The sequence below is a fragment of the Poeciliopsis prolifica genome, unplaced genomic scaffold (assembly GCF_027474105.1).
Source record: "Poeciliopsis prolifica strain line A6 unplaced genomic scaffold, Auburn_PproV2 SCAFFOLD031, whole genome shotgun sequence".
In the NCBI taxonomy this organism is placed as follows: Eukaryota; Metazoa; Chordata; class Actinopteri; order Cyprinodontiformes; family Poeciliidae; genus Poeciliopsis; species Poeciliopsis prolifica.
Window position 1 is genome coordinate 699,088 of NW_026562406.1, and position 14,285 is coordinate 713,372.

General features: G+C 39.6%; 1 protein-coding gene across 1 annotated transcript; it reads left to right on the plus strand.

Moving 5' to 3' along the window:
- Positions 1–9,404: 9,404 nt before the first annotated feature.
- myl2b (myosin, light chain 2b, regulatory, cardiac, slow) lies at positions 9,405–13,240 on the plus strand. Its single transcript, XM_055050582.1, has 7 exons — positions 9,405–9,525; positions 11,465–11,554; positions 11,646–11,721; positions 12,530–12,634; positions 12,734–12,812; positions 12,890–12,938; positions 13,049–13,240. The coding sequence occupies exons 1-7, from the start codon at positions 9,523–9,525 to the stop codon at positions 13,151–13,153; spliced, it is 507 nt and encodes a 168-aa protein (XP_054906557.1). The 5' UTR covers positions 9,405–9,522; the 3' UTR covers positions 13,154–13,240.
- Positions 13,241–14,285: the final 1,045 nt, after the last annotated feature.

Genomic DNA, 14,285 nt, shown 5'->3' on the forward strand with positions numbered 1-14,285 from the left:
TAGATAGATAGATAGATAGATAGATAGATAGATAGATAGATCTAACTTAATAAAGCATGAGGGTGCTCTTTTCCTGCTCAGAGTGAGTAATTCCTTTGGTCAAGGAGCATCCGGCTCAGTTGTGTTGCTCCCCCTGCTGACACCTCGCAGTCAGGAGGTGCAGCAGCTGCAGCAGGGCACAGTCTGATTTCCTTTCATACACATCCTACATATGTGTTTCTGACACAGTGAAGGTATTCGTCACACTCAAAAGGTTCCAGCAGCCCGGAGTTCCACAGAAGGGCCCTCGCTTCTTTCACCACGTGAAATCAGTCCCAGATAGAAATTTGTGCATTCAAGATTCAAGTAAAAATACATTAAAAAAATTTTTTTTTAAATATGTTTCTTGCCACATATTCAGAGATCAGATATTGAAAATTGTCTCCTGGCTTTGAGGCAGCAGCTAAATTCTTGCATTTGGACAGTGGCCACGTCGTCCTGTTTAAGTATTTGTGCCCACTGAAGGTTTCCACATGTCGTCCGTAACTACTAACTTTAATAGGCTTCATTTGGTGTTTATGTGAAAACAGCAGCACATTATAAACTTCCAGAAAACTGCAAAACAGCCGAAACACTGAGTTTCTTTAAATGAAGCCTAACTCCCCCTGTCCCCCAGATTTTGTTTGATTAGCAGCAACTGGAACGTTTGATTTATATTTGGTTGGTGATTTTTATGATGACATTTGAAATATAATGTTTGTTGCTACATGACTGGTGACTGAAAAGCCCTTTGAACTCCCTTGTTCAAATAACATTGACCTGACATCATTTGAGGAGAAAATGTTGTGTGGTACTTTGTCTTTCGTTTTTCAAATAAAAATCCGAAAGCATACGTTTCTTGCGTGGCCTTTAAAGCCTTTTGTACCTCGACTCCTGTGTTTAGCTCCATCTTCAAAATTGAAATTGTTCTGGCGAGCCAGATTTGTCCCGCGAACCTTGAGTTTGACACATGTGCAACAACGGATGCATTCACACATGATTCAGTTGCACTTTCAAACATCCACTGAACAAAAGGTACAAGTTTATTCTCAGTACTTGAAGGGGATTTTCATTTTGAATGGATGTAACTACTACAATATATCACTATTGTGTATGCAGCACAATTACAGAGGTCTGCTGAAACGACTGTACGTCAGAATCTGGATACTTCAGCAAGTTCACAGACCCACCGGACGTGGGCAAGTGTTTCCTTGAACTAAATCTTTAGTCTTGTCTCTGTGCCCAAAAAGCAGAACATTTGGCACAGTGGCTGCCCACAGATCAAACGGAGTATTTGTAGTCTTAAGACTTTTCCAGATGACAGATAGGAACTCTGTGTCTCTGACTCAACAGGAACAGCGCAGCGCCCCGGGTCAGTGGGAGCCAAGGCGGGACGTGAGCTCCCAATCTCCACCTCTGGAAGGTGACGGGTTGTCTGTCTCGCTTCTCTGGATCCTCACTCAGCCTTTAGGGATGGGGGGGATTGCTGAATTTAATTGCCTCAATCATCTCTCTGCTTCTGAATGTAATCGTAGCCTCGTGTTCACCGCCGTCACCAACAAAGCGCTACGGGCCTCCTCCAGTAACCTTCTCACCCCATTCAAATTAAAACATACTTACGGAGAAGGTGGGGGGAAACGCTTAATCTAAAACGCAGTGCTTGGTTATTTAAAATCACTATCCAAGAGCTTTAAAGAAATTGTTTTGATGAGGTCACAGATTTTTAAAGGACAGATTTTGATAGTTATTTTTATTTGAAAGTACTGACAGTTTTACACTCAATGAAAAGTCTTGCTTGTCCTCGCTGGCAAATAAATCAACACATGCAAAACCGTAAGAATTTGATCACATCCGCACTGACGTAATTTCAATAAACAACAACTTTTCCCAATTAAATGTCTGGATAATCAAAGCACATTTTTCACATTCACCCACAACGCTAATGTTTATCTGCGCCTCGGTCGCGAGTTAGGAGTGAAAGGTATTGAAAGCTCAAACGTAGTGACAACGCGTTCTGACTGAGCCACTGAGGTTCACAATGAAACAAGAAAAAACTCACTGAAAGTCAAGACTCAGGCCTGTGAAGCAGTTTGGATGCTGAATGTGGTGGGCTGCTAGCGCCATCTACTGGACAAGCTGAGTAAATGACTCCTCATGAAAAGACTAGTGAAGCAGCAACTCTACAGAATCAGTTGTGCAAATTGAATACTGAGTGTGTTTCTTTTTAAAGGACGTTATTCTGCCTCTGTTGCTTCGTGGAGAGGATTTTTCTTCTATGATTTGAAGAAAGGATGCTCAAAATGATCGAATGCTATTCAGTCCAAAAATGAGTTGATTTTGTTTGGCCTGATATGCCACCTGATAGAGTCCCTAATGTCACCTCGTTCATTAAGTAAATAATAGTAAAGTTAAAATAAGTGTTTCATGGTGGGGAAACATATTTCTTTGAAAACTCTTTCTGTATTTAACAAAGTAATTAAAACCAGATTAGGGTGCAGCATTGTGTAAGTGTCACTGTATAAATGCGGTGCTTACAGGAGGATACAAAAAGCCTTGTTGTTTTAAGACTAATAATCGGCGTTGCTGCTCACGTTTTCTAATGTAAGAAGACCTTACTTTATCTGCAATCATTTTAGTGTGGATTAAAAACAGAAAGTCTCTGTGAACATGAGTGGGGTCAACTGCATTCCCCGAGAACCAGGAATACAACTTGACCCCAGAGAGTCCTGCAACGTCTGTGACCCTTTTCCGTCTCACTTTAATTTAACGACTGACCAGTCAGGCTCTACAGAGCTCTGCTAATCATTGGAGCCAGGTGTGCTGTGATTGAGAGGGTTTGGAATTTTTGGGGTTATTATTTTTAGAACTGATGGAGCACCCTCAAGGATTTTGGCAAGATGTTGAATCATAAAACAGAGTTTATTCTGGCAACCTGTGAAAACTGCTGACGACAGAAGATGACAACAACAATACCATATCAGAACAAATTCTTCTACTTTATATCAAACACTTCACGATTTGTCACAGAAAATGAGCATAAACTAAACGGACCTCGTAAACTGACGTCAGGAGGGGCTAAATAATCCTTAACGATTGTATTCTTTTCTCCTTTATTGTTTCTCCTGCGTATTTCTTGCATTTATCTTCAGTTTTTTCCTCTCTTTCTGTGGAGTTAACTATCAGTTGCATCCTGCAGACAGTATGTATCTTACAGTTCGTACTTAAGGATGAACAAACGTTTCTTGTAACGACTCATGCAGAACTTAAATATGAAAAAACGTCTATAATTTACTGCTGGGTGGGTATTATACTGTTACAACCTAACTGTAGGAAAAATGATGAGACAACAATGCTATGATATCTACTGAGACGTTTAAGTGCAAATGTTAATCATAGCTCACATTAGCGTCTGCTACTAAGAATGTAAACAACTTAAGTGACCACATTTGTGCTATAGAGTAAACTGAAGTCACCACTATAGAGCATTATTTTACCATCTCACCATTTCTTATTCTGTCCCACAGAACATATTAACAATATTCATCAGTAATTTGCCACAGTGAGTGATTAGATCAGCAATAATGCCTTTTTAATACAACAGTCTTGCTTGTAGCAATGGATGATGAGGCTTTTCACAACAATTTATCCTGTAGATAGATTGCCAGTTGGAACGCAAGTTTGAGACACAACTTATCATTTTATCATGATAAAGTTCAGTGAAGTGGTTGCCGAGTTCAAAATGGCTCCCAGCGAAGAACAATGAGGCTCCTTCTGGTCTCTTCAATAACCCAGCAACCTTTGTCACAAAGTATGACACACAGTGTTGTTCAACTACAAAGATAACAGCTATTTTGTGTGAATTTATGATTGTTAAATCAAGGGTTATCCAGGCTTTTGTGCTAATTAAATACTTCAGTCCATTTAACCCATTCATTTATTTTGCTTTTTGGATAAATATAGTTGAGTATCATCAGCATAGCACAGCAACAGGGATGCATCCCATGCTGTCTGGCAAGTTTACCAAACAAGAAGCATATACAAAGGAAAGAAAACCAGTCCAGCCACCAGAACTCCACCACTATCTCACAAAGTGGATTCGTCACTCATACATTCTGGAGGATAACTCACACCTTACAGTCGTTCTCTGCCTTTTTAGCACAAGCTCACCTTGAAGACTGCAATGGACGGCATCAAATGACAAATTAGGATCCATAGCTAAATACCATCCATGTTTTGTTTTCTTTAATGACTTGACAGGTGAACAAACTTATTCCAGTATTGTGTGATTTCAGTAGCATTTCGGTCACATCTTCAACTCATGTCATGAACTGTTACCATCCCGCAAACGTTTTACTACGATGCTTGTGGACTTAACAGATTCAAAAATCAATTTGTTCCTACATCAGTCAGAATGATAAATAAGGTAGGCATATAGCGTTTTGCAATTCTGCTGATGCTCTGGTCTGATTTGTTGGAACGCATGTGGGACTGTGCAATATGTGTTTTTATTGAGCAATACGTGTCCTTACATTTTATTCTCATGTTGGTTTTTAACAAGCTTTTATTGTTTGGGGTGTATTTAATTGTGGTAAGAGTTTCATTCCAAGGATAATATCTATTCATCCATCCATCTATCAAAAGTACAAAATGGTACAATTACTTTTTTGTTTTCTACATATCCAATATAAGATTTTCCACAGACAAATTAAGGTCTTCTTAAAATGAAAAATGTTAGGTACAACACAAATTCATCATGTATTGACAGATGAGGTTTTTTCTCATCTGTCAGGAGCATCATAGCTCATGAATTCAGGAACGCATGGTTGGACTGAGCTGTTACTATTTGCCAGCGTGGCTATAGCAGGAAAAAAACAAACCCGTTGTACTGAATGTGAGGCAGAATGTTCCTTTATAGTACTCTGTATTCCTCCTGTTGCCTCCCTCCGTCAGTTGTGAGACCAGGACCTGGCGGTGTGTCCCGGTCCTGGCTCTGACAAACACACCTCCCTCTTTTACAGATGAAGCTGTGTTTTGTCTCTGGGGTCTGTGTGTGTAAGTAAGTGTGTGTCAAGGGCTACGGGGAAGGTGGAAAACGTAGGGGACCCTCCATACTTTTTCTCTTTGGGTCATTTTTATAGAGATTGATTTTCATTTCATCAGCCCATAGAACCTCTCTCTGTTTGGTCCTTTGTTTATCTCCTTCCCTTGCATGGTCACCTCTGCGCTCCTTGTATCGACAGACCGCTCCACCTCAGTCTAAATGTCAGCTCTAAACTCTCGATCAACCGCGTGCGAGCTCTTTGATGGATGAACTTCAAACAACACCTCGCCAATAAATATGAGGCGTGCAATATTTTTGATTTGACTAAATATGGGCCGCATGTGTTAAAAGGGCAATAAATCCCACGTAGTTTTTCCTTATACGTCAATGTTTGACCAGCTAAATTAATCAACACAGCCTGTATTTGAAGGGGCAGGATTATGTATAAGGCTCATAAAGAAATCTTGTAGCACAATAAAATAACTATGTTACCTGCAGTTGTTATAAAAATTATATATATATATATATATATATATATATATATATATATATATATATATATAGATAGATAGATAGATAGATAGATAGATAGATAGATAGATAGATAGATAGATAGATAGATAGATAGATAGATAGATAGATAGATAGATAGATAGATAGATAGATAGATAGATAGATAGATAGATAGATAGATAGATAGATAGATAGATAGATAGATAGATAGATAGATAGATAGATAGATAGATAGATAGATAGATAGATAGATAGATAGATAGATAGATAGATAGATAGATAGATAGATAGATAGATAGATAGATAGATAGATAGATAGATAGATAGATAGATAGATAGATAGATAGATAGATAGATAGATAGATAGATAGATAGATAGATAGATAGATAGATAGATAGATAGATAGATATATAGATAGATAGATAGATAGATAGATAGATAGATAGATAGATAGATAGATAGATAGATAGATAGATAGATAGATAGATAGATAGATAGATAGATAGATATCAAATATGATTTAAAAGAAATTTGACATCGCAAATTAACACCTTGAAATTGGGCCTGTGTCTAAAACTCTGCCTTCAGGAAGTCATCACAACACAACTCCTTTACTAACCCTCTGACAATGTTTCTATCAGTGTTCCACTGAGAAGTAGCTCCTATAATGAGTTAAGCACATGTGCAGTTCCGCCAGGGGTTGGTTAATGGCTGCTGGCTAGTCTGAAGGAGCCGTGACTGGAAGTTATAGGAGAGCAGTGCTCTGTGAGACAGTGCTTGGTGACCAGTGGCCCAGGTCCCATCAGCCGTTTCGCACAGTTGAATGGTTTCCATGGAGATTCAAAGATTTCTCAAACCTGCATGAAAGAATCAACAATCTATAGGTATGATTATGATGAAGTAATAACAAAATAACATGATGGAAAGCTAAAACAAAAGTCAATTTTACATAACACTGAACCTTTAAGTTTTGTTTCGAATGAAGCAACTAAAACTGCATCTCTGCTGCAGCATCTCTGCTGCAGCCTCTCTGCTGCAGCCTCTCTGCTACATCCGGAGCCTCTCTGCTGCAGCCTCTCTGCTGCAGCCTCTCTGCTCCAGCCGCAGTTTCTCTGCTCCATCCGGAGCCTCTCTGCTGCAGCCAGAGCCACTCTCCGGATGGAGCAGAGAAGCTGCAGTAGAGAGGCTCCGACGGCAGCAGAGAGGCTCCGGCTGCAGCAGAGAGGCTGCAGCAGAGAGGCTCCGGCTGCAGCAGAGAGGCTCCGGCTGCAGCAGAGAGGCTGCAGCAGAGAGGCTGCAGCAGAGAGGCTGGGTCCACTGTGGCGACGCTCGTGAGAGGATCTGGATCTGGAGACGATGTGGCCTGGGCCGGAGGAACGGAGGCGACAGTGGAAGTTGGAGCGGATCTTTTCCTTTGCAAGAACTTGTCATGTAAGTCAAAAACTGATTCCAAAAGAAAGAGTCCCTTTTAAACATTTTGAAAAGATCATGAAAATCCTCCTCCAAATCAACTTTCTTGGACTGAAAGAAAGAGAGCTTGGAAAAACTGGTGGCCGACGTTGGCGTGTGTTTTGTCATAAGATCATAGTCCAACTATGATCCTGCAGGCAGTCAATGTCCTTGGACATTTTTTCTTGGAGATCGTCCTTCTCAGCTCTCAGGTTTTCAAGGAGCTTTTGCTCATTGATTTTCTTCATAAAACATTTACATGTCGACCTGCATGTTCTCCTCACTTGCAGCTTCATATTTTGATTGAAGCTCCTCGTAGTGAGTCTTTATTTAGTCCAGCTCTTGTTGGATGACTTCACTTTTCTCTTTTTCTGCCTGGATTTGTGTCCTGAATGCTTCCTCACCAACAATATGAGCTCAAATTCCTTCTGCAGCAGCCTTTTCGTCTTGTGTTTTATGTCTCTGTGCTTCCTGGAAGTGATTATAGCTCGTCTGAGAGACTCTGAATCAGAAAACTCTTCTCCTGTCAGTAGTTCTCTCTTCATCTCCTTGAGTCTTTTCTGTCCTTGTAACTCAGCTTTTGTTTTCTCCAGTCCTCTTTGCATGTTGAGCAGCTTTTGGTTCTCCTCAAACCATCTTGCTCTGTCCTTTTCCAAAAGAGAGCCAAGTCTCTGGATGTCTCTCTGTAACTCAATGGGAGGCGTTCTGTTCTCAATCCAGCCTTGCAGATTTTGTCCAGTTCTCCAGGCTCCATGCTGGGGTCTCATCTCACCGTTGGACGAATGTGTCCTTTGGTTCAACATGTTTGGACAAAACAATGTTTGTTAAAATCACTTTTGATCCACAAACAATCTCCATCAACTTTGAAAGTGTTTTGTGAAGGTCTGAACTTGTCACTAGTGCAGCAAGCAATGACCAGAATGTTGAAGTTTGTTACATACATACAGTGATGATGACATCACAAGCATGGCTCTAGTTGTGACATCACAGTTTTCCTTCATCTCTGGAATGATGATGTGAGTGTTTGAGGAATCTACCACACTGACCAATCAGCCTCCTTGGAGCGTATTATATTACACAGATCATATTAGCTCAGCATAAAAATCTTGAAATGTGATGAATCAATCATGATTGGTCTTGTTTGGGAAAGATGTATAAATAAAAATAAACACCTGAAAGGAGCTGAAAATGCCTTACGATACAACCCAAAGCTGTGTGGCAAGACTGAGAAATGAATATTTCAAATGTTCTCCGTCTGATGTGACTGTGATTGAGCTATTTTTCAATACTAAATAATCAGAAAAATAATTCTTTATCAAGACATACAACTGTGGTCCATACTTGCCCTAAAAGACCGAAACTTCAGCATAATATGGATCTGCAAAACACTGACTGAGTGAGGGAGGTGAAAACAAATGCAGGCCATGGTTTTTAGATAAATCAGTCATTATTTTTGTTACGTCATAACACTATTTTGTGTTGATCTATCCCACAAAACCTCGATAGGTCTTTCCAACCTTTGTGTCTGTTTCAGGGTAAAAATGTCAGAAGAATTTCAGTTTTTCCAACTACTAGTCTGTGTTGATTGGAGCTTAAACTCAATGATTCACTGTTACAAACATGGAAGATTTACACCTGGTCAGAGTCAAGTGATTTTTATTCTTCCTTTTTATTTTTAATGGTCTTAAACATGTGTGTCAAACTCAAAAAGACTCATAGAGCCTTCAAGTTATCAGATACGGTTTTAAATATTGTTTCATCAATTAAATAAAGCTTTTTTTAAAATCTGTTTTACATCATTATGCAACTCTAAGAAGTTCTCATCGGATGAAGAGGCAGCTATTTGTCCATTTAACAGGCTGCTTCACCAATACTTTCCGGCCCTTTGAGGATATTTGTGATCTTGATGTGGCACAAAATGAAAATGAGACTGACACCCTCGGCCTACAACGAAGCAGAAATGACACATAACGAGGGGAATAACAAAGTGAATAATCTTCCCAGCTAACGTTTCCCACAGTGCAGCATGCTGTTTATGACCTGGTGTTATTGGGGCTCAGCGAGCTTTAACCAGCAGCCCCGTTTAGTGGGCTCCTCAGAAGCAGAGCCCCTCCCGGGCCTGTTGCGGACCACTAACAGGACAGACAGCTGGATGATGGACCCCATCAAGTGCAGCTGTCAGTCACAAAACACAACTGTCCTTCCCGGGCCGGAGCTATGTCCTGTTGTTATTCTGGGGCCTCAGTAATGGGGGTATGTGCGTTTGGCTATTATCCCTACATCTCATGAACTCAGACAATGGTGGCTGATGGCGGGGAGAGAATAGTCCTCTTTACCTGCGCCGCTGCCTAAACAAGGCATGGAGTATTTATAGTCCATAAGCACGCACCGTTATATATCAGATGGGAAAGCGGTCAGCATATCTATCCATTGTTTCGCGTGCTGCTCCGTCACAGAGCAGCAAGGACACGGCTCGGTCGTCGGCTGGACGCAAGGAAACATGGTGAGTGGCTGCACGTTTCGCTGGCTTTCTGGGGAATGTGGCCAGATCTGCTAGATCGGTGCTCCCTCAAACAAAAAACAGGAGAAATTTGGAGACAGGAAAAGAAGAGCAAAAAAAAAAAAAAAAAAAGCAGAAGAAACAGACAAAAGATGAGAAATGTCAAGATGAAAAAACACATTGAAAAGAGAGAACACTGGTGTTGAAAGAAGACATTTATTAAAAAAAAAAGAAAAAAAAAGAATTTAACCAAACTATTTGTTGGTATTACAGTTGCCATGCTTTTTGTGTAGCCAGAAGTATTATGGCTATTTTACTCTTTTAATTTGTCATTTATGTTTAAGAGAAACAAAAAATAAGTTGTGATTAGGGAGTAAAGCATTCCTGAAAACATTTTATCCAAAGATTTAAGAAAAAGTCATATATAAAGTTTTTTCTACTGACAACAAAAGCGGCTAATTGGCTAAAAACCAAATTCTGCCACCAAACCACTGAAAACTGCAGATGAATTTGAATTCTTATTATGACAATTGTAATCAAATGATTTGCCACAGCAGTATTTAAAAAAAAAAGCATTTTAAAGCAATACATTATAAAACTCGTATGTTTGGTCAAAACTTTAACTTAACAGCAAGAATTTAATGTCCTTCAAAATTCAATTACAGTGTTCTAGAGAGGACACATAGGAGAAGAGATAAATAGGCATGCGCCAATTTTGACCAACAAAATTGGTGCTCAGCAGCAAACTCTATCATTTCATATTCTACCATCTTAAGAAAAAGGGACAAGGCAACAATTTTGGGGCGCCAGCGGTCCTGTCTAAGGGATATCTGAGAGCCCCAGAGCTAATCCACAGCAAGCATTAGACTTCAGCTGTCGAAAGGCATGCGAATCCAAAATTATGTCATGGAGCTGCGTTCCTTCACAACACTTTCTTTTTTTTGTCTTTTTTTAACAGTTCCTCAGCAGTCATGTAAATAGCTCAACGTAATCCAGCCCTGTGAGGGTTTTCTGATCAAACAGGACTCAGACTAGCATCCTGTCATCGTCAAGGCCCTGTGGAGTAATCCCCCGTCTGATCCTGCAACTATGGAAGTGCAGGCAGCGGACTAGACCCCCGCGCCCCCCTTCCTCACAGAACAGTAAATAATATTTCCACGACCAACTGACAGTCTGTAATCCTTCTTAAGTAAACGTCTGCCCCACTGGAAGTGCCCCTGGAAGTGGCCTCTCACTCATCTTTGGCTTGTCTTAAAGGCACAGTTGACAGTAAAAAAAAAACAACAACAGCAACAACAGTGAGTCAAGTTAAAGAAGGTAACCTGGTGCAGGGGCAAATCTAGAAAGTTTTTAAAACGGAGGTCTTGATGGGGGCCTGCTGGTAATCCTGGGATGGAATACAGAAACCAAAAGCAATGAGCAAATTTGCTCATGTAGCCCAGAATTGACATATATAGTGCAGTGGTGAAAGGTTAAGTGATGGATAGAAATATCCTTTTCCATCGCACTGGGGGGAAATTGAGGTTTACCAGCAGCAAGTTCAAAGCAAATGGATTAAATACATAATTAAACTAAGGCAAGAAAAAAAGAAGAAGAAAGTAACAAGAGGCTTTACAGTAAGGGAAAAAAGCTGCTAAAAGCAGCATATTCAAATTATAAGAAATTTCCCCAATGCATAGATGTAAACATGAGTTTGTCGGGAGCAGGGATGCTTAGAAAGTCCATCCTGGGAGGAAGGATGTGTATTAACGCTCCTTTTGGTAGAATTGTCAGCAATAATTAATCCTTTCAAAAAGTGGCACCAACTTCACCATTTAATACATTTAAACCTGTTAGCTGCATCTTAGTTGCTGGTCGTAAAAGATTTATCACTGTCCTGCTGCTGCTGGTAGCAGGAGGTGGTTTGGGGTTTTTACCTTGGTGTTGTGGTCAAATCCTGCAGTCTCCAAAGAAAGCCAAGAAGAGAGCGGAGGGCGCGAGCTCCAACGTGTTCTCCATGTTTGAGCAGGCCCAGATCCAGGAGTTCAAAGAGGTGAGCAGACCCGAACCCGAGCTCTGCACCCCGCAGGGTCCGCTGGCTGAGCCCGCTCGAGTCACATCGGGTGTTTTTGAATCCCCTGCAGGCGTTCACCATCATGGATCAAAACAGAGACGGATTCATAGACAAGAACGACCTGAGGGACACTTTTGCAGCTTTAGGTGAGAGAGAACGGGGTGCATGGGGCGAAGTTTGTAAAGTTACAGAGTGAAAAGAAAAGAAAAATAACAGTAACATTTAGGTTTATTTAACCTGTCAGAGAGAAATAGTGTCGCAGTCCATTTTTTGAAGTTATGTTTTCACAATGTTATTCATGGATGTCAGAATTAAATTCACAAGCTTAATATTTACTTTGAAAAATAAATTCTTAATTTGAAAATTAAAAAGTTCAGCTCAGAAATAAATATTTTGTTTTGGAAATACATTGTTAGTTTGGAACTGACTAAGTCTGGAAAATAAATACTTAGTGTGAAACCAAATATTTAGTTAGCAAAAAAAAAAATATTTCATTTGGAACCACGCATAGTTTGAAAACTAAATATTTAGTGCAGGTTTAACAATGTATTTGTAAACTAAATATAGTTTGTAAACTAAAAACTTAGCTAATAAATGATTCCATTTGGAACGCTGACATCTACAAATGTCTGACTAACATTTGTAACTCACACAAAGTGATGAATATATCATTTTGAAAAATGAACACCCATCATTTTTTCTTTGTGACACACTAAACAAACCAAAATATTGCTGTTAATTTGTCACTGCATAACTTCACAAACTGTATCTTCATTTACGTGATTCTTTCTCAGTGAACTAACTTTTCAGCTCATCCATTGAATATTGAACTTTTTGTTGTTGTTTTTTTTTTATGTGAACGTGTTTGAACACGAGTAAAAAAAACATTAATCGTCACAACCAGAACCCCACGCTTTCACTCCACCCTGACCTCTGACCTCCTTCTTCCCTCAGGCCGGTTAAACGTCAAACAGGAAGAGATTGACGATATGCTCAAGGAGGCTCCAGGTCCGATCAACTTTACAGTCTTTCTCACCATGTTTGGGGAGAAACTAAAAGGTAATCCAGGATCATCATCATTCATGCAACTAAAGTTGTGGGTTTTTTGTTCTTCTTTTAAATAGTACAAAAAAAACAAAACATTTACATTTTCATCAGGCGCTGACCCAGAGGAGACCATCCTGAATGCTTTCAAAGTCTTTGACCCTGAGGGAACAGGAACACTAAAGAAAGATTAGTGAGTATTAATATGAGGCCAGCGTTTTAGACGAAGCGGCCGGCGGATTCTCTCACCTTCCCTGCTTGCTTTCGCAGCGTGACGGAGATGCTGACGACCCAGGCGGACAGATTCTCGGCTGAAGAGGTCGGTGCTCTGCCTCGGCTGGACGATCGTCCGGTGGCTTTTTGAGCAGTTTGAACTCGACTGAACTTCAAAGAAAGAAAACAACAACAATCTCATTTTCTGTTCCACAGATGGAACAGATGTTTGTGGCATTTCCTCCCGATGTAGCAGGGAACCTAGACTACAAGAACCTGGTCCACATCATAACACACGGCGAAGAGAAGGACCAGGAGTAGATGGAGTCAGCCGCACGGATCCAGCTGGTGTCCGGTTGCGTCGGCACACGAACTGACGTCTGAATAAAAAAAATGTTGAAAAAGAAACTTGGTCTCGGTTTCACTACCTGTCCTAAGTAAAGTTCAGATGTGTACTAAGGGTGGGCGTTTACCGCATCGTTTATCATGTATTGCGATGCATTTATTGTCGTGATAAGAATTTTGATTTATCGTTTTCACTATAAATTCTAATTAATGTTAAAAAAATAAAATAAATGTCCACATTGGCTACATTGTTATGTTTGCTCAATGAAACCACCAATAAATAGCAATAAATTAGAAAAGATGATAACATGCAGTTAATGCGATACATACAAATGTCCCAAAGAGACATATTGCAAAAGGGTGAGTTTTTCAAGTTTTGAGTTTTTTGGTGGGGCTGTGATTCATTCAGTTACCTAAGAAAGAAATAAAGTTGCAATAAATAGTTCTTATTGTCACTTTTATCATTATCACAAAAAAAAAAATAATTTTTGATCAAACTAAGTCTCTCACCCCTGCCATGGTGCCTGCCTGTCTACTAATGTGTTGTAATTTTCACCAGTAAAATAATTGTTCTGTGGCTGAAAGGGCACCAACACTGATGCTGGCCCCGGGGCCCACATATCTGTAAATTCGTGAGGTTACTTTAGAAAGAAACTGCTTACACTGGATTTTATTTGTAGGCATGGGAGTACAAGGGGTTGCATTGTACTGTACATCATACTCTTCGCACTTTTAAATTGAAACATTTTTGATGTGCGTCATTTCTCATCCACTGTGGTCTGTGTTTGTCTTGTTATAAGTATTCCAATAGGTATTTTAAAATAGGAATACTATAGATATTCCTATAGGTATTACTATAGATATTCCTATAGGTATTGCTTTAAAATACTATAGATATTCCTATAGGTATTATTATAGAATACTATAGATATTCCTATAGCTATTGCTATAGAATACTATAGATATTCCTATAGGTATTGCTTTAAAATACTATAGATATTCCTATAGGTATTATTATAGAATACTATAGATATTCCTATAGGTATTTCTATTGAATACTATAGATATTCTTATAGGTATTATTATAGAATACTATAGATATTCCTAT

Coding starts and splice junctions, on each gene's coding strand:
- myl2b (XM_055050582.1), top strand. Junction 12,813..12,889: donor GGAACACTAAAGAAAGATTA/GTGAGTATTAAT, acceptor TTGCTTTCGCAG/CGTGACGGAGATGCTGACGA. Junction 12,939..13,048: donor ACAGATTCTCGGCTGAAGAG/GTCGGTGCTCTG, acceptor TCTGTTCCACAG/ATGGAACAGATGTTTGTGGC.